At 45.6% G+C, this 25,181-nt stretch overlaps 1 protein-coding gene across 2 annotated transcripts in view; it reads left to right on the forward strand.

Annotated features, from left to right (window-relative positions):
- Window positions 1-25,181, forward strand: part of SLC37A1 (solute carrier family 37 member 1) — a 260,315-nt gene that overhangs the window by 24,514 nt on the left and 210,620 nt on the right. For both annotated transcript variants that reach the window (XM_030203782.1, XM_030203783.1), the window contains exon 2: window positions 12,974-13,225. In XM_030203782.1, coding sequence (XP_030059642.1) covers window positions 13,170-13,225 — 56 coding nt within the window. In that variant the 5' untranslated portion in view covers window positions 12,974-13,169. The remainder of the gene's footprint in view (window positions 1-12,973; window positions 13,226-25,181) is intronic.

Below are 25,181 nucleotides of genomic sequence, written 5' to 3' on the forward strand. Positions count from 1 at the left end.
TCTGCCTGACCAAAAGGCAACTGCAACAACATATATATAAAATTCATACTTCAAATCTTTCTAAATACCAAACAGTACACATAGATTTGTTGTGGGGTGCTACATAATACATTTCCAAACCTAAAAGTACTGCTTGAGATTCTTCAAGTGCACTTGGTTTTAATGGTGAATAAATTGGACATTTTTTGAAATTTTATTTTCCTGGCGATTTGCTTCTTTTTGTATGCTATGTTCACCTCTCTTCAGTCATGACTAATTTCTATAGAACATTGGCTTTGTATCAGTCATCTGATCCTTAATCTCTCTAAATCTTTAGCAATGTGGATCATAGGCCACATTTTTCATCCTTCCATCATCCCTACATTGCAGGGTTCTGTTCTCACTTTGGTAGAATCCATAAGATATCTAGGAGTGAACCTCAAAACAAACCTTTCTTTCAACACTCAGATTCCTCTGTCGTTAAGTCTTGCTTCTGTTCTCTATGCACAATTCACTCTCTCCGTCCTTACCTTGATGTCAACGCCTGTGCTAGTCTTCTGTATGCATTGGTAGCCTCCAAGTTACATTTATTGTAACATCGTCCTCTCTGGCCTTCCTCTCATTCTTCTTAAGAAGCTGCAGGCTGTACAAAACATTGTAATACGTCTTCTTTCTCATGCATACCATTCAGACCATATCACGCCTCTTCTAAAAAACCGTCACTGGCTCCCAATCACGTTCAGAATCTAACACAAGATCCTGACATTAACACATTGGGTTATCTATTCCAGGCTTCCCTTTTACCTTTCCCCTCTGATTGCTCCCTACTGACCAACTCGCTCTTTATGTTCCTCTACTAGTAATTAGTTATCTGTCCGTCCTGTCTGCTGTTGTAGACTTGAATCAACCAGGCACTTTGCATTTTTCTTTACTGCCCCATCTCTCTGGAATGCACTCTCCTGCTTTTCTGTCCCCGTTGTAGAGCTTCCCTGAAAGCCCATCTCTTTTCCTTATCATTTCCTGACCCTCCCTAGTTGAGGTGGTAGCGGTTGGATGGAGACACAGTTCCTAGCCTGCTTTTACCTGTCGTGGTTCCTTTTTTCATCTTGGCTTTTGTTTTTAGATTTGTAAACCATCTTGATTCACACCCTGAAAGACGGTATACCAAACCTAGAATAAACATAAATATACTATTGGCATCCTTGTTATAGTCAGGTGCCATTTTGAAAATCTTTCCTTTGGTGTCAGCTGGCCAGACAGTCAGCTCCTCTGATGAAGCAACAGCAAAACAGGGGATCCTAATCATCATCAGATGTTAAATGCTGCAATCTCTGGAATCTGCGCATCTTGTGGCCATGAGATACTATTGGGCTAATTTTCGAAAGGATGACGTCCATCTTACGACATAAATCAGAAGATGGATGTCCTTCTCCCAGGGACATCCAAATCAGTGTAATCCAAGCCCGATTTAGGACGTCCCCAACTGCACTCCTTCGCAAGAACGGCCAAAGTTCAAGGGGGCGTGTCAGAGGTGTAGCGAAGGCGGGACTTGGACGTGCCTAACACTTGAATGTCCTTGACCCATAATCGAAAAAAACAAGGACGTCCCTGACGAACACTTTGACGTTTTCACCCGGACCTGTTTTTCTTACGACTAAGGCACAAAAAGGTGCCCGAAATGACCAGATGACCACCGGAGAGAATCGGGGATGACCTCCCATTACTCCCCCAGTGGTCACTAACTCCCTCCAACCCTCAAAAAACATCTGTAAAAATATGTCATGCCAGCTTCAGATGTCATACTTAGGTCCGTGACAGCAGTATGCAGGTCCATGGAGCAGTTTTAGTGGGTGCAGTGCACTTCAGACCTGTTATGTTTGTGGAGGAAACAGCGAGCCCTCCAAAACCTACCAGAAACCCACTGTACCCACATCTAGGTGCCCCCCTTCACCCGTAAGGGCTATGGTAGTGGTGTACAGTTGGGGGTGGTGGGTTTGGGGGGGGGGGGGCTTAGCACACAAGATAAGGGAGCAATGTACCTGGGAGCAATTTATGATGTCCACTGCAGTGCCCCCTAGGGTGCCCGGTTGGTGTCCTGGCATGTCAGGGGGACCAGTGCACTACAAATGCTGGCTCCTCCCACGACCAAATGGCTTGCATTTGGTCATTTCTGACATGGATGTCTTTGGTTTCGAAAATCGCCGAAAATCAGAAACAACCATGTCTAGGGACGTCCAAATCTAGGGGCGGTGAAATTTAAGGATTTGGACATCCCTGATGGTATTTTCAAAACGAAAGATGGACGTCCATCTTGTTTCAAAAATACAGGTTTCCCTGCCCCTGGATCGGGACATTTTGCAAGGATGTCCTCATCAAAACTTGGACGTCCCTTTCGAAAATGCCCCTCCACATGACAGGGTCCTCAAGGTCCACAACTTAGCTTGGTTTTCAGGATTTCTACAATGAATATGTATGAGATCTACTGAATGCAAATAGATCTCATACATATTCATTGTAAAAATTCTGAAAACCAGGCTAGGTTGTGGACCTAGAGAACTGGATCTGAGGACCCCTGTTATATGGGATATTGATTTCTGATTCAAATAAGTGAACTGCTGCAAATCTATTATCAGTTTTGGTGTGTGAACAGTTCATTGTGTTATGTACATACTATGGAAGCAAATCTGAGATAAATAGAAGATTTGTGATAACTAAGCCATTGAGTGTGGTTAATATTCTGGAATTTTTTTGGCTTACACTTTTTTTTTGTCAAATCTTTTTCTCCAGACTCTTTATAACAGTTTTTATCAAACATTTTGAAAAAAACCTTTTTTAAAAAATTGTATAGTATGGAGCAGTTGTGCCGTTGATAAGACATTATCCACACTCTGCTCACTGGCATTATTTGTGAAATGAGCTCAGGGATTTTGAGGTTCCTGCTCTATCTTTTGTAAGCTTATTACATTTTTTGATAGGCTCTTTAGCTCTGAGTTTTGGATTACTCACTTTAAACTCTCTATTAATGACAGCTTTGTGTGACTTTCTGGGGGGGGGGGGGTTTCCTGCCATTTCCTAGGCATTAGTGGATAATTTAAATTATAGTGTTGCCAAATTTATTAGCTTCTCTAATTTCATCATCTATTTGTTATGGCTTGGTGATGGTAGTATAGCCCTACCGATATTCTCCAGTTCCTCACTACTCCACGAGATTGCCCTCTGCAGCTGGTTCTGTTGCAGAATCTCTACACAAATTTATTTCAAGAGGAAGTTCAGACCCAAAATAGTCAAAACAGTCCTAGAGGTATACATTTCATCCTGGATCTCAGGGATCTCAACTAGTTCCTTTTCAAAGACAGATTAAAAATGCTTTTACTAGCAGCTATTCATGGGTTTACCAATACTCACTGGATCACAAAGGTGCATATACATATATCAGAGCTGCCAAGTTACCCATTCCAGGAGGGAGACAATTTGACCGGTTCTGGTTTTAAACTTGCATCCCAAAGCAGTGTAGTATTTGTAGTCCATGATTCTGTCCATTGAGGTCAGAGCTGCAGGTCCCATAATGCACCAAGATGAGTTTGGCAGAAATCCAGGACTGGCCAAAAACTTTCCCTCCTGGAAGCGGCAACTTGGCAGCTCTGATATATATCAATTCATCCAAATTATAGAGCTCCTACACTTTACCGTACGACTGATACATGGTTAGTACAGAATATTGCTCTTCACTCTCTCTTTAGTGCTTTGAGTTTTCACAGAATACCTAGTGGTGATAGCAGCGCATCTCCGATGATAGGAAATACAAGAATTCTCCCACCTAGACAATTATTGTGACAGGGAAGCCCTGTCGTGGAGTGAGAAGAGAAGGGAACGGGGAACAGACAGGAAAAGTCTAGCAGTTTTCCTTATTTCCCAGGAAAAGAGAGTCAAAACCAAGAAAATTGTCTTAACCCAGGAAATCATGCTGTCAGAGTCCTGGAAAAACATGGAGCTGGAACAAGCAGAAGCTCTGGGAAGAGGGGCAGTTAGGAAGCAATGACCAGGAAGCTAGTCAAGCAGCCAGCTTGGAAAATGCATATAGGCATCCTGGGTGTTGTAGTAACAGAAGCTGTTTACCACAGCTGAGCAGTTTAGTCATTAGTTACTCTCCAACTATAGAAGGGAGCATAGCTGACTGAGCACAAAGCTAGCCTTATATTAAGAAGCTCCAGGTACAGGGTAGAAATGGAGAGACTTGATGAGAAGCTAAAAAGGCTGAGAACCAAGCTGCTTTTTAAGAGGTAGTCTGCACAAAGAGCAGAAGACTAAGGACTAAGCTATCCTAGGGAAAGTACACAAAAGGCTTGGGCGTAAAGGCAGCTGAGAAGAGAAGGTAAAAACATAGAGGAAGGCTGAGAGGTGTGAATTGTTCTTCTAATAAATGTTCTGTTTGCATAGAGGGAGGAGGGCTTACAATTAAGCTGTTCATAGAGAAAAGTGCATCAGAAGCACAGGGCTAAGGCAGCTTGAAAGGAATATAAGCTAGCCTTTATAAGTTTTGCTATTAGGTAAAATATAAAAATGTGCTATTACATATTGTGTTGATATTGTAAGTAGTATACTATGAGGCATATTTTCAAAGCACTTAGCCTCCCAAAGTTCCATAGAAACCTATGGAACTTAGCCTCCCAAAGTGCTTTGAAAATATGCCTCTATGCCATTCTTTGTATTGGTTATTTCAATATTTTTACTGCTGTAATTGCCTATTGCTCATGTTTGAACTAGTCTTACTGTACTCCGCCTTGAGTGAATTCCTCCAAAAAGGCAGTAAATAAATAAAATAAAAGGGAGCCTTGATGGTGTGGGTATTAGCACCCAGGAGTACAAGTTAAAAAGGTTTTTTTCTTTTTTAAGTTATTTCTGTTCTGGGGCAGGAAAAGGTTAACTCCCGCCCATGTAGAAATTGCAGTGCAGATGAAAGATTTCTGGGGAAAAGATTTGTACTCTGTAGTATGATTCTAACAGTATCTCATTTGCAGTTTGAGAATTTATGGTAGAAATGGCCCCACTTTTTCACAGTGCAGGAATATTTGAGCAAGGCATTATGGAAGTCTTAAATCCTGTGGTGCTTTAACAGGAATCTCAGTGTGGGAACAAATGTATCAGATAGGAGGAGAGAGATTGATAAGTACAACTCAGGAAAGGGACCTTGGGTTGACGGCATCTGAGAATCTCAAGGTGACGAAAATGTGAAGGCCTACAAAACCCAGGAAGGAGCATGACATTGGGGTTTCTGTAGCCATGTTTCCTGTGGGTCCAGCCATCTCTCCCCCTCTGTTCCCTGCATCCTTTACAGTCCAGCAGCTCTCTCTTACTCACTCACTCCCCCCCTCCCTCCCTTCCCCACCCATAGTCTGGTATCTTCCCCCCTCATAGCCCCACATTTTACCTTCTCTTCCTGCCCCTCCCCCACTTGTCCAGTACCTCTTCCCCTCCCACCCTCGAGTCCAACACCTCTCCCTCTGCACCCCTATCCAGCACCACTTCCTCAGCATCTGCTCCCTATCAGTCCAGCACCTCCACTTTAGCCTCCCTCCCCCTCGAGAGTCTAGCACCTCTTCCTTTGTCCTTTCTTAGCTCTCCTCCTCACCTTCAGCTCTTTCAACATAAGAACATAAGCACATAAAAATAGCCATACTGGTCAGACTAATGGTCCATCTAGCCCAGTATCCTTCTTCCAACAGTGACCAATCCAAGTCACAGGTACCTAGTAGAAACCCAATTAGTAGCAACATTCCATGCTATCAATTCTGGGGCAAGCAATGGCTTCCCCCATGTCCATCTCAATAACAGATTATGGACTTTTCCTCCAGGAACCTGTCCAAACGTTTTAAAAACCCAGATACACTAATTACCATTCTCATCCTCTGGCAAGGAGTTCCAGAGTTTAACTATTCTTTGAATGAAAAAATATTTCCTCCTGTTTGTTTTAAAAGTATTTACATGTAATTTCCTTGAGTGTCCCCTGGTATTTGTACTTTTTGAAAGGGTGAAAAATCAATTCACTTTTACCTGTTCTACTCTACTCAGGATTGTGTAGACCTCAATCATATCCCCCCATCAGCCATCTCTCTTCCAAGCTGAAGAGGCCTAACCTTTTTAGCCTTTGTGCAAATGGGAAGAGTTTCATCCCCTTTATAATTTTGGCTGCTCTTCTTTGACCCTTTTCTAATTCCACTATATATTTTTTTGAGATACGGCGACCAGAATTGAACGCAATACTCAAGGTGAGGTTGTACCTTGAAGCGATAGAGACATTATAATATTCTTGGTCTTATTTTGCATTCCTTTCCTAATAATTCCTAGCATCCTGTTTGCTTTTTTGGCCACCGCTGCACACTGGGCAGAAGATTTCAGCATATTGTCTACAATAACCCTTAGATCTTTTTCTTGAGCATTTGACTGCTAAGGTGGAACCCAGCATCAGGTGGTAGCTATGACATGGATTATTTTTCCCAATGTGTATCACTTTGCATTTGTCCACATTAAATTTCCATCTGCCACTAGGATGCCCAGTCTTCCAGTTTCCTAATGTCTTTCTGCAATTTTTCACAATCTGCATGTGTTTTGACAACTTTGAATAGTTTTGTGTCATCTGCAAATTTAATCACCTCACTCGTTGCTCTGTTTTCCAGATCATTTACAAATAATGCTGAATAGCACCGGTCCCAGTATAGATCCCTGCAGCACTCCACTATTCAACCTCCTCCATTGAGAAAAATGGCCATTTAACCCTACTTTCTGTTTTCTGTCCAATAACCAATTCCTAATCTGCAGAAGGACATTACCTCATATCCCATGACTTTTTAATTTTGTCAGGAGTCTCTCATGAGGAACTTTGTCAAAAGCGTTCTGAAAATCTAGATTCACTTTATGAATTAGCTCACCTTTATTCACATGTTTATTTCAAAGAAAAGAAGCAAATAGGTGAAGCAAGACTTCCCTTGGCTGAACCCATGCTGACTCAATCCTATTGAACCATGTTTGTCTGTGTTCCATAATTTTATTCTTTATAATAGTTTTGTTCCTTTTTTTTTTTTTTTAAGAGTGGTGCTCATACAGGAGGATCAGTGTTCCCTCTAAGCTGCGCTAAACATCCAGTAGCTTGTAAATATACAGTTAAATCATAAGTGAACAAGTAGAGAAAGCATGCAGAGCATAGCTCATGGAATTCTTTTCTAACTTCCCTGTGAGTGTGTACACATCTGGGTGTGCGTATGCCTTGTAGCGCTATAGAAATGCTAAATAGTAGTAGTAGTAGTAGTAGTATGTAAAAAGTGCTTACAGAGTAATGTAACAGTAAATTTTTGCTCATCTCAACTCAGTTCTTTGCTCACAAATAAAACGTTTGCTCACATCAACTCAGTCCTTAGGTGGAGCATTGCTTATTAGGGGCCCTGTTTACAAAGGCGCACTATTGTTTTTAGCGCATGCTAACTGTGTAGACACTCATAGGTATATTATAGGTATCTACACAGGTAGTGTGCGCTAAAAATGCTAAGGGATGAGGCTTTGACTTGGGGTGAATGCTAGAGGGACTTTTGGCTTGGTGGGGGGGGGGGGGTGATCTTATCCCTACTATTTCTTAAGAGAGATGCCCCTTTAACATGCAGCTAATACATACATTTAAGCTATTGATAATCTAATACAAATAATACAGGCTTTAGCTTCATTCTTTCACAAATTCTCTAGTACTACTTAACTTATAGGTTAGAAGAAAAAAGCCCTCAGAAACCTTTGGACACTTTGTCTCAAACACGGTTACTGAGTTAGTCACAATATATCCAGTGCTCAGATTCTATCATAGAGCAAAAGACTCCTATCTATTACACTTTGTAAATTCCTTAAATACATAGCTAAGACTTCCTCTATATCTGAAACAGACACTTAGCTTAGGAATTCCAAGATTGCGAGTCCAGCAAATGACTTAAGGTTCGACGGGACCACCGTTTCACTCAATCACGGCTTCATCAGGAACCTGCTGGTAGGCATCCGAAATCTGGAAAACAACATACTGATGAAATTCACAAGAAAATGAAGTCGTACTGGCTAAAGCAACAACCCTTGTTACACTTGCCTCTAGTCACAGAAATAAGTTCAAAATGGCGTCTGCGACGTTACACGCCCACAGTCCTCAAATATATATACTCCTCCTTCTACTGCTTCTTAAAGGTGAACTACCACACGACTGGATGTTTCAGAAGAAGACATGCCAGTCAATTGAGCTGTTGAGGCCCCACGGTTCAACCGATTTTAATTCAAAAATCCATTGCACTTCCTTTCTTTGTAACAACAGCTTTCTGTTGCCACCTCTGTTAGAAGACTCCACTTTATCAATCGCACAACATTTCAAATCATCAAAAACATGTCCCATTTCTATGCAATGCTCCACAAGTGGCTCTTTCATGACCTTACATTTAATGTTAGATTTATGTTCTGACAACCTGGTTCTCAGAGCCCTTGTGGTCATTCTTATATAAACCTTTTGACACGGACACGTTATAGAATAAATAACGTATTCCGATAGGCAATTGGTGAAATACTTGAGATTGAACGTTTTATCTGTGATTTTATTATAGAAGATCTTTGTTTGTAAAGTATAACGACATATTGAACAGGTACCACACCTGTAATGTCCTGTTATTGTCCTCGTTTTCTGTGTGTAGCTCTCATTTCCACTGGACTTTATGTCTTTCAAGTTCCTGCCTCTGGAAAAAGCTATACACAATGATTTGTTTTGAAACATTGCATTTGTGTGCAATATTTCCCATCTGTTTCTGATGATGCGTGCGATAAAGGGGCTTGATTCAGTAAATTTCATGACCATTGTCAAAATATTTTCCTCCTGTTCTCTTACTATTGGATGATGAAGTAGAAGATCCCTATTATTATATTTTGTGGTATTTTAATTTATATGGAGGATTTTTTATATTTTATTAGGATTTCAAAAATTGGGACTGTAGACCAGGGTTGTCAAGCCTTAGTCCTTGAGGGCCGCAATCCAGTCAGGTTTTCAGGATTTTTCTAATGAATTTGCATGAGATCTATTTGCATGCACTGCCTCTATTGTATGCAAACAGATCTCATATATATTCATTGTCAGTAACCACCCTTTAATCTCATCAAAATTTCACTTTATTTATCACAACTTTATTAAATACCTTTAAAATATCCTATATAATAAAGCACACCTCCAACATTCTGAAGCTGACTGCATGGCTGAGGCATTCTTGCTCTCTGTATCCATCTCCTGAATTGACATCACGTACTTCCGGGTTCCTCACAAGCAGAAGTGACCAACCACACGAGGTTTCTCGGCTTCAGAATGTTGGAGGTGCATTCTATTAAATAGGATTGGTCAGTTCCTTGAAGCACAGCCAGAGCTCAGCGTCCTGCACAGTAATGCTCAGACACCAGAGAGGGAGGGAGGGAGGGAGGGAGGGGGCCTGACACCAGAGAGGGGGGGGAGGTATCTCTGTCACATACACACACTTTCTCTCTCTCTCACAGTCAGTCTTTCTCTCTCTCACTCTCACACACTGTCTCTCACACACTCTTATGTCTCACACTGCATCACATTCACTCTCTATGTGTCACACAGTCACTCACACACTCTCTTGGTCTCATACACAGTCTCACAGAGAGTCTGTGTCTCACACACACTATCTCTCGCACACACACTATCTGTGTGAAACACACACTCTCTCTCACACTGTGTCTCACATACGCACTTGCACACACTCTCATTCTCACACACACACTCTCTCTCTCTCTCACAGACACACTTGCACCCAGACTCACTCTCTCTCTCGCACATTCACTCTCTCTCTCACACACAGTCACTCTCACAGACACTCCCTCAAACATACACACTCCGAGGAAGACCTTGCTAGTGCCCATTTCATTTGTGTCAGAAACGGGCCTTTTTTTACTAGTAGTAAATAAATCTCCCTATTACTCACTGGTATCCACTCACTCTCACCTCTAACTGGTATCCACTCACTCTCACCTCTAACTATCAAGCATTGTAATCTGTGGCTAATTATACACTGTTTTCATCATCAAAGAACATTTTGGTTCCTTCTACCATGTGAGGATTTCTATATAAATGCATGACTGAACACTCTCACAGTTTCTGATATTGAAATATCTGCAAAAATGCTATATTTACCACCTGTAAAAGGAATTTAATACCCCTATCTGCCCAGGCATGTAAAACAGTAGTACCCACACCTGGCAAAAAAGCAGTATTATCACAGATGGAAAGAAAGAGTAATTTGAAAGGAGTAATGATATTGTTTGCAAAGCCACCTCCAGTTGACCCTTCCCGCCTTCAGAACTGGGTGCCATTGAAAAATACCTGGATGAAACCCGTGAGTGGCATGAAGCAGAAAACTAAAATGAATATTAGGGGCCAACACCATTTCTAGAGATGTTAAAGAAAAATCCTGGGTATCTCTGTACCAATCGTTATTTTGCTTCCCACATGCAACAGTCAACCTACATATACTAAGCAGCCCCATGTCTCCATGTTCTTTCGGGATCTGCAGCTTCTCTACTGACAACCTCAGCTTCTTACCCTGCCAGAGATAAAGCTGCAGAGCCCAATGTAAATGCTGACTGCTGTAAATGCTTTTCATCTTGATGGTACAGAAACAGGGGCAACATTTGAAAAACATACAACCACTTCAGGGCAAAAGCATATTAAACAGCACTGTTCTACCCCACAGCATTAAGGGATATGGCCTCCACACCTGCAGCTTCAAATGGGTTTCCTCCAATAGTGGTGCAACATTAAGCAAATAAAGAGAACTGATATCCTTGGAAATAAACCCCCCCCCCCCCCCCCCCAGATAGCACAAGGCATATTCTTCCCACTGAAAGGGAAACTGCCCCACCCAATCCATTCATACAGTGGCTAGCAAAGGCAGCATCTTAGATTTCACCAAATTCAATGTAAAACCTGATAAGACTTCATATTCCTCAATGGTAGTCAACAGGTTGGGAAGCACCCACTGAGGATTGGTCAAAAGGATCATCAGATCGTTAAAAGCCAGGGCCTTGACCTGATATCCTTGGATCAATACCCCCGGAATCTGAGGATCAGAGTTAAGAATCCGTAGCAGAGGCTCAAGAGAAAGGACAAAGAGGAGCGGAGAGAGAGGACACCCCTGCCTAGTTCCCCCTCCCTATCAAAAAGGGAGACGTTTTCCCCCATTCACTAAAATTTGATCCATAGGTTGAGAATATAATGCCTGGATGGCCCTAAAAAACCAACTTCCTGTACCATATCTGGGTAACACTGTAAACAAAAAAAATCCAACTGACTTGGTCAGATGCCTTCTTGGTATCTAAACTCAATGCCAGGGCAGGTAACTCCAGCTCCTGGCAATGAGTAAGAGCCAAAAGGACGGACTGACGTCCTGTAACAAATCCCTCCTATTCAAAACAGATAAGCATAGGTAATAGAGCTGCCAAGCAAGTTGCAAGAATTTTAGATAATATCTTGAGATCTACATTGGTCAGAGAGGTAGGGTGGTAGGACTCTGCCCGATCCTTAGGCTTCTGCGGCTTGGGTATTAAAGTGATGACTGCCAGCTGGTGTTTTGGGTGCTTAATCTTTATAGAATTGCCTCATTAGTACTGAAAATATTGGTGTCCTTATACAGTTACTCCCTAAGTTCCCAACTTTTTTTCCTTAACCTGATCTCACCCCTAGCCATACTGAGTTTTTAGGGGAAACTAGGTTCCTAATTGCAGGCCTGTAATTCAGTCAGTTTTTACAAATGCCTATTTGGGCGTCGGCCTTCCAAAATTAAGCATCTAAACTAGGCTTGTTTTTCTGAAGTAGGCTATGAAAACTCAAACCTTAGAAAATTGACCTCCTTAAACTTTTTTTCCCCCCCACAGATAGCAGATGGAAGAAAAACTTTAGTAAATCAGATCCTAGATGAGCTAAGCCCCTGATGATACAAAAAATGTTTTCTTTTTATCCTAAATATGACCCTTACTTTGGAAAATTCGAAGAGTGCTTTTCTATAACACTATATATTTGTTTCCCTCACCGCTCTATCCCATTATGACCAGCCCCGCAGTTAGTGGAAGTCAAGTGGCAGGTCCTTTCTATTTCTGGTATACTGACAGCAGGGCCAGGTTTGTTTTGCCTTCCAATGCTAGTAACAGGGTGAGAAGTTAAACCATTTCCTGATGCCCTTAATGGACCATATTGGTGCTGAAAAAATAGCGTGCCAAGCGCTGTTCTAAAAATGGTGCTGGAAGTTAGGTGCCGTTTATAGAATACGCTTAGCACTGGGATTGGCGCCTGACTTAGATGTGAGGATTTACACCAAGCAAACTCTGGTGTAAATCTTTGCTTCTAAATTAGGCACAGATCCCGGTTGTTCTGTAATGGCATGCATAAATTGTAGGAATATCCTGATTCACCCATAACCCTCCCGTGGCCGTGCCCCCTTTTTGCATTTTATGTGCAGATCTCTGCAACTAAAAATGGGCTCATAAATTTCAATTAATGCCGATTAGTGCTGATAATTGATAATTAGCACCCAAGTATCAACTCTAATTGGCTTGTTCAGTTAAATTGCACATGCAAATTGGGTGCACGCCTAAATTTCTGGATGCTATTTTATATACCATTTATAGAATTTCACGAGATGAGGGATTCTCTGCTTTAAAATCCTTTTTTAAGGAACATTGTGGGGTGTATACTGGAAAGGGATATACCAGGAAGCACCACTGAAATATATTGCATCAAATACAATTATTTATTAGACAGATCAAAAATTGTCTAAGTTTTAAGCAAATGAAACTGACTCTTCAAAGTCTAACATCACAAGATAATTACCCAGAATTTTTTCATATCATCACAGCAGTTCTAATCTTTTCATAGCACAGAGTGCCTGCCTATTTCTATAATTAAGTTTCTCTATTTTTGCAGATATTTGTGACAGTACAAAAAGAAGAGAAGTCGTGCCATCAAATTCCATATCTTCCACCTCATCAGGAAAGAATATTCCATGTTGCACTGGGTTCAATGTGGTTCTGAACCAGAGTCCTCTATTTCCAGATTTAGACTGTGCGAGTCAATTTTGTGGCAGCTGCTCAGGTGCTGAGCTACCTCAAGACACAAGTAAATGGCTCCTCTCCCACCTGGAATTAGCTGTCTGATACGTTTCTCCCAAGACCAGCTGTAAGTTGGTTAAAGATATATTTTACTGAGATTTTAGAGGAAAATTTTCAAAGCTACTTGCCAGCTTTCATGGCATACTTAGCCAGGTTAAAATGAGGTGTTTCTGGTGATGTATTTAGGACGGGGGGATTAAACACACGAGGAAGGCATTCTTTTCAGTCCCCTTGCATGCATGCGTGTGAGTGTGTGCTCAGTGTTTGCAAGTGTATGTGTTATTTCTATGTGTGTCTGTGACAAGGAGGTCATACACACAGCAAGTAGCAGAAAAATACATGGTTGAGTGACTCTGAGGGGCATAATCGAATGGGGCGCCCAAGTTTTCTTGAGGACGTCCTTGCAGGATGTCCCTGCGAAGGGGCAGGGGCGGGGAAATCCATATTATTGAAACAAAATAGTGTTGTTTTTTTTTTTAGTTAACTCATAATTTGTGTTCAAAGTGTCCTCCTTCAACTGTGACACATTCACAAAGTCTTTGACACCACTGAGCTGTTGGCTCAATGACTTAAGGAGTTTCATTAATTAGGTGCTCAATGTTTTTACAAGCTCAACATGCTGAAGTTCCATTCTGTTGAAAAAATTAAGTACTTAGAAATGTCTTGAATTTCAGGCAGATGAGTTTCTGCTGCAGTAGGACGTTTTGGGGCTATTGTTAAATTGTACCTGTACACCGCCTTGGATGACTCCAGAGGCGTAGCTAAATGGATCGTCAGGGGAGCAGCCGCTCCCCCAAATGGACTTGTGCCAGCGCCTATTTTTCATGTGATCTATCATGTTTAAAATACGCACTGGTGCCGTTTGCCGTCAGCTCTCCGCTCCCCCCGTTCCCTCAACCTGGCTATGCTACTGAGTGAATATCTTCATAAAGGTTGTCACCAGGTCCCCTTTCCAGTGATCGATCTGGGCTGCTCCTGCTTAGCTTTCCTGGCTTCACCATTGGCTAGAAGGCTCCAACCACCGTCCGGTCCTTGCTCTGTAGTCGCTGACTCTGGCACCCTTTCTGAATGGCAGTCACCCTTCAGTATTTTACATCAAGCTCCAACAAAATGCACAGCAATTCAAGGCTTCTTATAATTTGGAGGTTTATTAGGTTTAATCCTTGGTCACGTGGAGGGGCATAATCGAACTTCGCCGGCGAAATAGTTCGCCGGCGATCTATTTTGGCGGCAGCGCAACAGCTGGCCGGAACCGTATTATCGAAAAAGATGGCTGCATCTTTTTTTTCCGATAACACGGTTTAGCCAGGCCAAATGCCAGAGTTCGCCGGGTTTGTTTTTCAGCGATAATGGAAAAAAAATGCCGGCCATCTCAAACCCGGCGAAATCCAAGGTATTTGGTCATGGGAGGAGCCAGCATTTGTAGTGCACTGGTCCCCCTGACATGCCAGGACACCAACCGGGCACCCTAGGGGGCACTTCTAAAAAATTTTTAAAAATACAAAAAAAGCTCCCAGGTGCATAGCTCCCTTCCCTTGGGTGCTGAGCCCCCAAATCCCCCCCAAACCCACTCCCCACAACTCTACACCATTACCATAGCCACCTACATGTGGGTACAGTGGGTTTTGGGGGGCTTTGTAGGGCTTAACATTTACCACCACAAATGTAACAGGTAGGGGGGATGGACGTGGGTCTGCCTGCCTGAAGTGCACTGCATCCATTAAAAACTGCTCCAGGGACTTGCATACTGCTGTCAGGGAGCTGGATATGACATTTCAGGCTGGCATATAGGCTGGCAAAAAAAGGTTTTGATTTGTATTTTTTTTAGTGTGGGAGGGGGTTGCTGACCACTGGGGGAGTATGGGGAGGTCATCCTCCATTCCCTCCAGTGGTCAGTTGGGGCACCTTTTTCAGGCTTGGTTGTGAAAATAAAAGGACCAAGTAAACCTGGCGAAATACTGATTAACGCCGCTTTTTTCCCCATTATTCGTGAAAGCCGGCCATCTGGTAGCCATGCCCATGCCCGCCCATGTCCTGCATTCACTAAGCCGCCGGCACGCACCCTTGAACTTTCGCCGGCAAGGCGACTGGAAAGCGGCGATGCTGTCAAAAAAGCCGCTTTTGAGAGATCGCCGGCCATCTCAAGATTTATGTCGGGAAATGGCCGTCGATCACTTTCGAAAATAAGCCTGATAGGGCACACCCTTATAGGTTCCCCTTTCTAACATAGTCCAGCTCACTTCCTTAGGAAGTCTTAATAAGTGTCCCACTACTTCTGACGCTGCTTAACTCCTCAGCAGTTTGTCAGTTTCACAAGATTTGCACCCTCTGTGCATTCCCTCTGACAGTCCCAAATCACTCAACAAGACAGTTTTTAATTTCACTTCTCCCCACCTCCCCTTCTTCCATAATGCTCCTTTTCCTCATAGGCAATACATCAGGCTAACATCCTCCACAGGCTTCTTCCCCACTGCATCAACCTTCTTTCCCCAGTCCTAAACATTTTTCTTATAGTAGCAGATAGGAAACCTTTTACTTTACCCCCTTGGGTCCGTGCTAGAGCTGAAATCTCCATACATTCCTCCTCCAGCCCCTCCACTGCCTCCATCTTATCATACTCCATAGCCTCCTCCCCACAGGGTTTCCACAGCTGCTCCTCATCACCCTGATCAGAGACCATTTCCCAATCATCCTCCCCACCCTCCCTGCAAGGTTTGCCTAGGGTGTGATGCATTATGGGAATGGTAGTTCCTTCCCCTACTCAATATTCTGACCGGTTTCTTAGCCACTAGGGGGCGAATCTCATGTGTACTAGGAACCTGAGAGTGAACCTTTCCATATCATCAAGCTGATCAATCCATAGACTGGTGGGTTGTGTCCATCTACCAGCAGGTGGAGATAGAGAGCAAACTTTTGCCTCCCTATATGTGGTCATGTGCTGCCGGAAACTCCTCAGTATGTTCTCTATCTCAGCAGGTGGTGGTCACACACAGCAGCAGCTCTGGCTAGGCCTCCAAGCCTAATTTTTAGGTTTTGTTGAGTGCCTGGGGTTGAGGGCTCTTTTGAGCAAGTGCAAACCTGGTGGTGCCAGGTCCCTCCTTTTCTCCCCCCTCCCGCTGGCTCCGTTAAAAAAAAAAAAAAAAAAAAATTTTGAACGTCTTTAAAGGCGTTTATCTCGACGTTTATTTAAGCGTCTATTGCAGCTACTCACTGGGACACCAGGTCGTTACAACTCGGAGCGGACAGCAGGTAATTTTTACCTTTTTATAGCGGGCAGGGGGTTCCCCGATTCTTCTCCTCGTGGCATATGGCGTCGGAGGGCGAGGGCGCAAAGGGTCGCTTGAGCGCTTCTAGAGGGGATGCGGGGGTCTTAAAGCCTGATTCGCCCTTGTCGGGTGACAGTTTCGTGACCGATGAATGTCCCGGTCCTTCCTCCGGCGTGGCGGTTTTTCCCGCCATAAACGCCCATCCCCCGCTCCTCGCCTCCGCCATCTTGGCCGGCCACGCGGCTCGGACGGCTTCTTCTTGGGCCGCCCTTGAGGTTGGAGACATTAATGCCATGAACGCCCTTAATTTGGGCGACGGCACAGAAGCGGCTAAAGTTAAGAGCCGTTCTTCCCGTGCGGCTCCTTCGCGGAGTTTCGCGCCGGACGCCATTTTGGATGCGCAGCATGTCTCTCCCCCGCTATTGAGAGCGCCGGTTGAGGGTGCGTCTAGGGCTGTTGCCCAGGCTGCGGAAGTGCACAGTCTGGGGGGTTTCTCCTCCGAGTTTGTTTTGCTGCTGCATCAGGCCTTCCTCATGCACAACGCTGCCCCTGCTCCCTTGTCTGGTAAAGAGGTTGAGGTTCCCAGAGGTAAACGCCCTCGGGTTGATTCCCAGGCCTTGGAGGAATTTGTCTCCTCCGATGTAGATGAGGGCAGCGTGTCTGAGGTCTCCCAACGGTCCTTTGAGGATTCCTTGGAGGAGACGGATCCCCGCTCGGATGGAGCGGATGACCCCTCTGCAGCGCGGCTTTTTAGCCCAGAGGATTTGCCCAACCTGTTGTTACAGGCCATGGACACTTTGAAGATTTCCTCTCCGGAGGACGTCTCTCCCTCAGCCCCTGTTGGCTCTGCCATTATGCTGGGGACGAAGCGCCCGCCTAGAACCTTCCACGTGCATGATGCCATGCACACCTTAATTTCGGCTCAATGGGATGTCCCAGAAGCGAGCCTTAAAGTGGCTAGGGCTATGTCCCGCCTCTATCCTTTGGCTGTGAGTGAACGTGAGCCTATCTGTGGCCTACCGTGGATTCTTTGATCACTGCGGTGACTAAGAAAACGGCGTTGCCGGTGGAAGGTGGCACAGCCCTAAAGGACGCCCAAGACAGAAGATTGGAGGCGGCCTTAAGGTCGTCCTTTGAGGCGGCTGCTTTAAATTTGCAGGCCTCAGTTTGCGGCTCCTATGTGGCCAGGGCGTGCCTGACTATGGTACAGCGGGCTTCCCCCTCGGATCATTCCTTGAGGGCTGATTGGCCGGCCCTGGAATCGGGCTTAGCCTATTTGGCAGACTTGCTGTATGATGTCTTGAGAGCCTCAGCTAAAGGCATGGCTCAGACAGTCTCTGCGCGGCGGTGGCTTTGGCTGAAACATTGGTCTGCTGACCACGCCTCTAAATCCCGCCTGGCTAGATTGCCTTTTAAATGCAAGCTGCTCTTTGGGGTCGAGCTGGACAAAATCGTGACCGATCTCGGCACGTCTAAGGGCAAGAAGTTACCAGAGGTCAGGGCTCGGGCTAGTGCTCGTCCCGGTACCTCCAGAGGACGGTTTCAGGAAGCCCGTCGGTACCGCCCGGGCAGGTCGGGTTTTTCTGCCCCCTCTTCCTTTAAGAGGAATTTCTCCCCCAAGCAGCATTCCTTTCGCAGAGACCGCCGTCCCGGAGGTGCTCCCTCCGGTCCTCCCCCAGGGTCTCGTACCCAATGACGGGGTCTTGGTCCACGCCCCAGTGCAGATTGGAGGACGGCTGTCCTCGTTTCTGGGCGAGTGGACCACAATAACTTCAGACGCGTGGGTGCTGGAAGTCATCAGAGACGGCTACAAACTAGAGTTCTGCCGACCCTTAAAAGACGGGTTTGTACTCTCTCCCTGCAAGTCTCCGGTCAAAGCTGTGGCAGTGCAGCAGACCTTGGACAATCTGATCCGCCTGGGCGCGGTCGTTCCGGTGCCAGAAAGTCAGCTTGGCAAGGGACGTTACTCCATTTACTTTGTGGTACCAAAGAAAGGAGGTTCTGTCCGGCCTATCCTCGACCTCAAAGGGGTCAATCGGGCCTTGAAAGTGCGGCACTTTCGCATGGAGACTCTCCGCTCTGTTATAGCGGCAGTGAAGGCAGGAGAGTTCCTGGCATCCTTGGACATCAAGGAAGCGTACCTACATATTCCCATCTGGCCTCCTCATCAACGCTTTCTGCGTTTTGCAGTCCTGGGACGACACTTCCAGTTCAGAGCCCTCCCTTTCGGGTTGGCTACTGCTCCGTGGACCTTTTCCAAAGTAATGGTGGTCATCGCGGCCTTCCTACGAAAGGAAGGGGTACAAGTCCATCCTTATCTGGACGACTGGTTGATCCGAGCCCCCTCTTATGCAGAGTGCGGCAGAGCTGTGGACCGGGTAGTTGCTCTTTTGAGCTCCCTGGGATGGATCATCAACTGGGAGAAGAGCCAGCTGCGCCCGACTCAGTCCCTGGAGTACCTGGGAGTTCGATTCGACACCCAAGTGGGCAGAGTGTTCCTGCCAGACAATCGGATTGTCAAACTTCAGGCTCAGGTGGACCAGTTCCTAGTAGCCTCTCCCCTTCGGGCTTGGGACTATGTGCAGCTGTTGGGCTCTATGACGGCCACGATGGAAGTTGTGCCCTGGGCCAGGGCTCATATGAGACCACTTCAACACTCTTTGCTGCAGCGCTGGACTCCGATGTCGGAGGATTATGCTGTGCACCTTCCCTTGGACCCAGCAGTGCGCAAGGCGCTGAGCTGGTGGATGCAGACAGACAAGTTGTCTGCGGGAATGCCTCTGGTGACCCCAGAGTGGATTGTCGTCACGACGGACGCCTCGTTGTCGGGCTGGGGAGCCCACTGCTTGGGAAGGACAGCGCAGGGGCTATGGTCTCCTGCAGAGGCAAAGTGGTCTATCAACCTCCTGGAACTCAGAGCCATTCGGTTGGCGCTTTTGGAGTTCATCCCGGTACTGGTGTTGAAGCCTGTACGGGTCCTGTCGGACAATGCCACGGCTGTGGCCTATGTCAACCGCCAGGGAGGTACCAAGAGCGCCCCTCTAGCCAAGGAGGCTATGAATATTTGCCAGTGGGCGGAAGCGAACCTGGAGCAGCTTTCAGCGGCCCACATTGCCGGAGTCATGAATGTCAAGGCGGACTTTCTCAGTCGCCATACCTTGGAGCCCGGAGAGTGGCAGCTATCTGCTCAGGCGTTCTTGGACATCACGAAGCGCTGGGGCCAGCCGAGCCTAGATCTGATGGCGTCATCGGCCAATTGCCAAGTGCCGCGCTTTTTCAGCAGAGGACGGGACCCTCGATCCCTGGGAGTAGATGCTCTTCTCTAACAGTGGCCGACACAAGAGCTTCTCTATGTGTTCCCGCCCTGGCCCATGTTGGGCAGGGTGCTAGACCGGGTGGCAAAGCATCCCGGCAGGGTAATCCTGGTGGGTCCGGATTGAGTCGACGATCCTCTGCGGCTGCCAGTGGAGCAGGGCCTGTTACATCAGGGTCCCGTGGTGATGGAGGATCCCTCCCCCTTTGGTCTTACGGCCTGGCTATTGAGCGGCAGCGTCTGAGGAAGAAGGGCTTCTCAGACAAGGTCATCGCCACTATGCTGAGAGCGAGGAAGCGCTCTACTTCTACTGCTTACGCCAGGGTTTGGCGTATCTTTGCAGCGTGGTGTGAAGCAGGCTCACTTTCTCCCTTCACTGCTCCAATTTCTTCAGTGCTGGCGTTCCTGCAAGAAGGTCTGGAGAAAGGCCTGTCGCTCAGTTCCCTTAAAGTCCAGGTAGCGGCTCTGGCTTGCTTCAGGGGCCGCCTGAAGGGTGCTTCCCTGGCTTCGCAGCCAGATGTGGTGCGCTTTCTCAAGGGAGTTAATCACCTGCGCCCTCCTCTGCACTCAGTGGTGCCTGCGTGGAATCTCAACCTGGTACTAAGAGCATTGCAGAAGCCGCCTTTTGAACCCTTGTCGAGGGCATCTCTGAAAGACCTGACGTTGAAAGCAGTCTTTTTGGTGGCTATCACTTCGGCCAGAAGAGTTTTTGAGCTCCAGGCGCTCTCATGTCGAGAGCCTTTTCTGCAGTTCACTGAGGCAGGAGTGACTATTCGCACAGTGCCTTCCTTCCTGCCCAAGATTGTTTCTCGCTTCCATGTGAATCAGCAGCTCTGTCTCCCTTCCTTTCGTAGGGAGGACTACCCAGAGGAGTACTCTGCTCTTAAATATCTGGATGTGAGACGAGTCATCATCAGATACTTGGAAGTGACCAATGATTTCCGGAAATCGGATCATCTGTTTGTCCTGTTTGCAGGTCCTCGTAAGGGTCTGCAGGCTGCTAAGCCTACAGTGGCAAGATGGGTCAAGGAAGCCATTGCAGCGGCTTATGTGGCCGCGGGGAAGGTGCCGCCTATCCAGCTGAAGGCTCACTCCACGAGAGCTCAGGCGGCCTCGATGGCAGAGGCCGGATCCGTCTCCTTGGAAGAGATATGCAAGGCGGCAACTTGGGCTTCGGCTCATACATTCTCCAAGCATTACCGTTTGACTGTGGCTGCACGGGCGGAGGCCCGGTTTGGAGCTTCGGTGTTGAGGTCAGGGATTTCATTGTCCCGCCCTGGGTGAGTACTGCTTCGGTACATCCCACCAGTCTATGGATTGATCAGCTTGATGATATGGAAGGTAAAATTATGTATAATCATACCTGATAATTTTCTTTCCATTAATCATAGCTGATCAATCCATAGCCCCTCCCAGATATCTGTACTGTTTTTATTCTGGTTGCATTTCAGGTTCAAGTTTAGTCTTCAGTTACTTCAGAAAGACTTCGTGTTCAAGTTTTTTCACTTGGATTCTTCAAGAGTTAAGACGAGTTTGTGTTACAGTGAGCTGCTGCATTCCTCTCCCCTCCGTTTTACGGGGCTGGATTGAGACTTAAAATTCTGCCGGCACTCCCTCCCGCTTCGTGCGGCTGTAGGGCAGCTTTGTACCCTCCCGCTTCGGCGGTGTTAGGGTCAGTCAGCTCCTCCCGCGGTTGCGGTTGCAGGATAAGCCAGATCCCCCCGCATCGGCGGGTGTGGTGTCCCTCCCCCGCTCCGCTGGGATGAGCTGGACGGATTCCCCTCCCCCACTTGTGTGGGGATGAGCTGGGTTAATTCCCCTCCCCCGTTTCGGCGGTGGTGAGCTGGGCAGAGTGTCCCTTCGTGGGTGTAATTCTCTAAGTGCTGAGTCCTGCGGATGGAGCTTTGATATCGACATACTGAGGAGTTTCCGGCAGCACATGACCACATATAGGGAGGCAAAAGTTTGCTCTCTATCTCCACCTGCTGGTAGATGGACACAACCCACCAGTCTATGGATTGATCAGCTATGATTAATGGAAAGAAAATTATCAGGTATGATTATACATAATTTTACCTTCTCTTCCTTAAGAATACCTTCTCCTCGAGCCCCTGACTCAGCACTCTTTCAGTCGGATCTTTCCCAGACCCCTTACAAGGTGATTAATAAATCCCAATAACTAAGTAAACCCATGATCAAGGAAATATGAATTCCAGTGGTAGAAAGAAACTCCCCCCCCCCCTCCCTGGAGGAGTCCATTGGATCAGACAGAAGTACACACACCCTTGCTTTTACTGTACAACATTCCGTTGTTGACCTGCCCTGTATTTACTGCTATCCAGCTCCTCTTTATAGCCTAGTGGAGAGTTCTACTCTACTGTGCTTTGTGCCTAGTTCTTGCTTCATGCCTGGTTTCTGCACCATGCCTGTCTGCTCCACTCTGCCTTAAGCCTAGCTGCTCTATCTCTGCTCTTGCCCGGGGGAGCTTCTGACAGCTTATACAGCTCAGAACCAGGGGGCTAGGTAAAAATGGAATCTGTCACAGAGATTTGGAAACCCTTGCAGCATCTTTAGAAAACCTTTAGGTGACTGGTTAGGAACCTTCAGCAGAGGATAGAAGCCCTCCAGCCCTACCCCCAAACTTACATACACCATTACCAGAGAAGTTTGATGGTACCTGGGAAGAGTTGAGTGGTTTCCTACAACAATGCAGGCTTCGGTTCCCATTTCATCAGTATATGTATCTGTCTGACTCCATCAAAGTAAACTTATTCACAAAGAAAGCCCTGGAACGGACCACCCCTTTGCTAGAACAGAACACTATTGATCTGAACAACCTGGAATACTTTCTGGCTTCTCTTTCTTAGGTTTTTGGTGAACAGGATCAAGCTCAGATGGCTGAAACCTACATAATGTCTCTTCGCCAGGACTGTTAAACAGTAAGATTGTGCTTCAGAATTCCAATACTAAGCTGATAATCTTGATTTGGAATGAGCCAGCACTCCAAGCCCACTTTCAGTGGGGCCCTAATTGCTCCTGTTAAAGATGAACTGGTATGTCTAGAGTTTCAGCTCCACCTAGAGAAGCTGTTCTGGCTTTGTGTCTGTACAGAAAGACACTTAGAATGTGTTCTGAAAAGACATATGGATAGGACTGATCTGAGCTGCAAAGTTGTGTTCTGAGAGAGACCACAACCTCTAGAGGAGCCCATGGTAATGGGTACAATAGGACAGTGCCTACCAGTACAGGAGAAGGATAGGTGATACTGGAAAGGCCTCTACTACAGCCTCCCTCTAAGACTCAAGGTTTAAGATGGGTACCCAAACTGCTCATGCGGTCACCCTCATCTGCCCTCTCTGGTAAGACAAGGAACTCCCAGCACATCATACCACAATCAACTTGGGAGACTCAGTATGTTTCATGGACCTTACCTTTGCCAGCAGCATCAAGTTTTGGTAAAAGAAAAGAGTATGAATAGCTGTGGAAATTAGTCTTCGTGGCTTACTCTTGTCATTGGCAGCAGCATCAAGTTTTGGTAAAAGAAAAAAGTATGAATAGCTGTGGAAATTAGTCTTCGTGGCTTACTCTTGTCATTGGGCCCTGTAACTCTAGAGACCGAACCTCTTAGTGACTATGAACCATGGTTACCAGAAAGTGATATGCTCTAATTTAATCCATGCATCACATTTCACCATAATTCTGGGAATGTCCTGGTTGAAATGGCATGAGCCTCATATCCGGTGCAAAACTCATGCGATCATTTTCCCATCTATGTTCTGCTAAGAGCACCGTCTGTCTAATCTTTAAATGAAATCACAAAAGAGAGGGTATTACAGCATACAGTACAAACAAAAAAAGTACCATCGGCCTTCAAGAAAGAGATAATAGCCGTCTTTATTGTGAAGATGACCCAACACGGGCCGTGTTTCGGTGCACAAGCGCCTGCCTCAGGGGTCTAAATATATCTTGATAATTTACCAGCAACCACTAGACTTTCATTCGAGCAAGCCAGACGCTGTCTGTATTTTGGCGGTTTTCAAATACAGACAGCGTCTATCTTGCTCGAATGAACGTCTAGCGGTTGCTGGTAAATTATCAAGATTGTTTGAAAATCCCTGTTTACACACTGTGAAGATATATTTTGACCCCTGAGGCAGGCGCTTGTGCGCCGAAACACGGCCCGTGTTGGGTCATCTTCACAATAAAGGACGGCTATTATCTCTTTCTTGAAGGCCCAGTGGTGCTTTTTTTGTTTGTAATCTGTAAATGAAGCAGGATGATTTAAGGGATTCTGCTATTGAAAACCAAGGATGTGCGGCAACCCAGGAGGAAACAGGGCATATATCAGAGAAATACTCAGAATATTGGGAGGTTTTTAATATATAAGCTGTGGATTCTTTACCCCTCAAACCATATGAATATCACATTTCAATTCCAGGGCAACAGTCCCTTTGGGCAGAATTTACTCAGTCTCGGAGTCAGAATTCAAGTTGTTAAGAAAATATCTTGAAGAGAACCTGAAGAATGGATTTATCAGGCCCTCAACCTCTCTGAGAGCCCAATTTTCTTTGTGCCTAAAAAAGATAGCTCACTCCGACCATGGATAGATTATTGTGTGCTCAATGCCATGACTGTCCAGAATTAAAATCCACTCCTACTTATTAGTGAAACATTGGAACATCTCCAAGCAGTTCAGATATTCACAAAGCTTGACCTTCATGGAGCCTACAATCTTATTTACATACAAAAGCGAGATGAGTGGAGAATATCTTCCACACCCAGTATGGGCATTTTGAATATCTTGTGATGCTCTTTGTCTTAAGAAATTCACCTTTCAACACCTCACTAGATCTCATATTGAATTCATGTATTTCCAGCTTGGCATATAACTAGTGGTTTCTCATTTGCACCAGTACTTGACAAACTTGGCAGTGCTAAACTTTCCCATCAGAAGACACTGGGAAATCTCCTTCATCCAAATGCATTTCATTCCTGGAAGACGATTGCGGCAATAAGAAAGTATCGTTTTTATGACAGGGAATTTGGCTATTAAAACTGTCTTTGAAGAATGGCACCATCTCCTTGAGGAAGCATACTACCGTCCAGGTCTACATGCATCATAAGAACTTGGAGTTTCTCAAGACTTCTTGAAATATGAACTTACAATCTTTCCTTTTGTACTTCAATTTCATCCTCACCCAAGGGAACCCAGAATAATAAGGCTGATGTTCTCTCCTGAAGAAAAGGTGATGAAATGCAAGAGCTAGAGCCCCCCAATCATGACCCTTCATCCAGATAATTTTATGCTGGGCACTTGAAAATGGACATTCTGGGGCATGTACAGGTGGAGTTACCTAGTGATGAGTTTGTATAAAATCCACAGTGGTGAATGATAAAATCAGGTGAGGAGACAGGTTGGAGCATTTCTGAAGCAGATAATCCTA

The sequence above is a fragment of the Microcaecilia unicolor genome, chromosome 5 (genome assembly GCF_901765095.1).
Source record: "Microcaecilia unicolor chromosome 5, aMicUni1.1, whole genome shotgun sequence".
Taxonomy (NCBI): domain Eukaryota; kingdom Metazoa; phylum Chordata; class Amphibia; order Gymnophiona; family Siphonopidae; genus Microcaecilia; species Microcaecilia unicolor.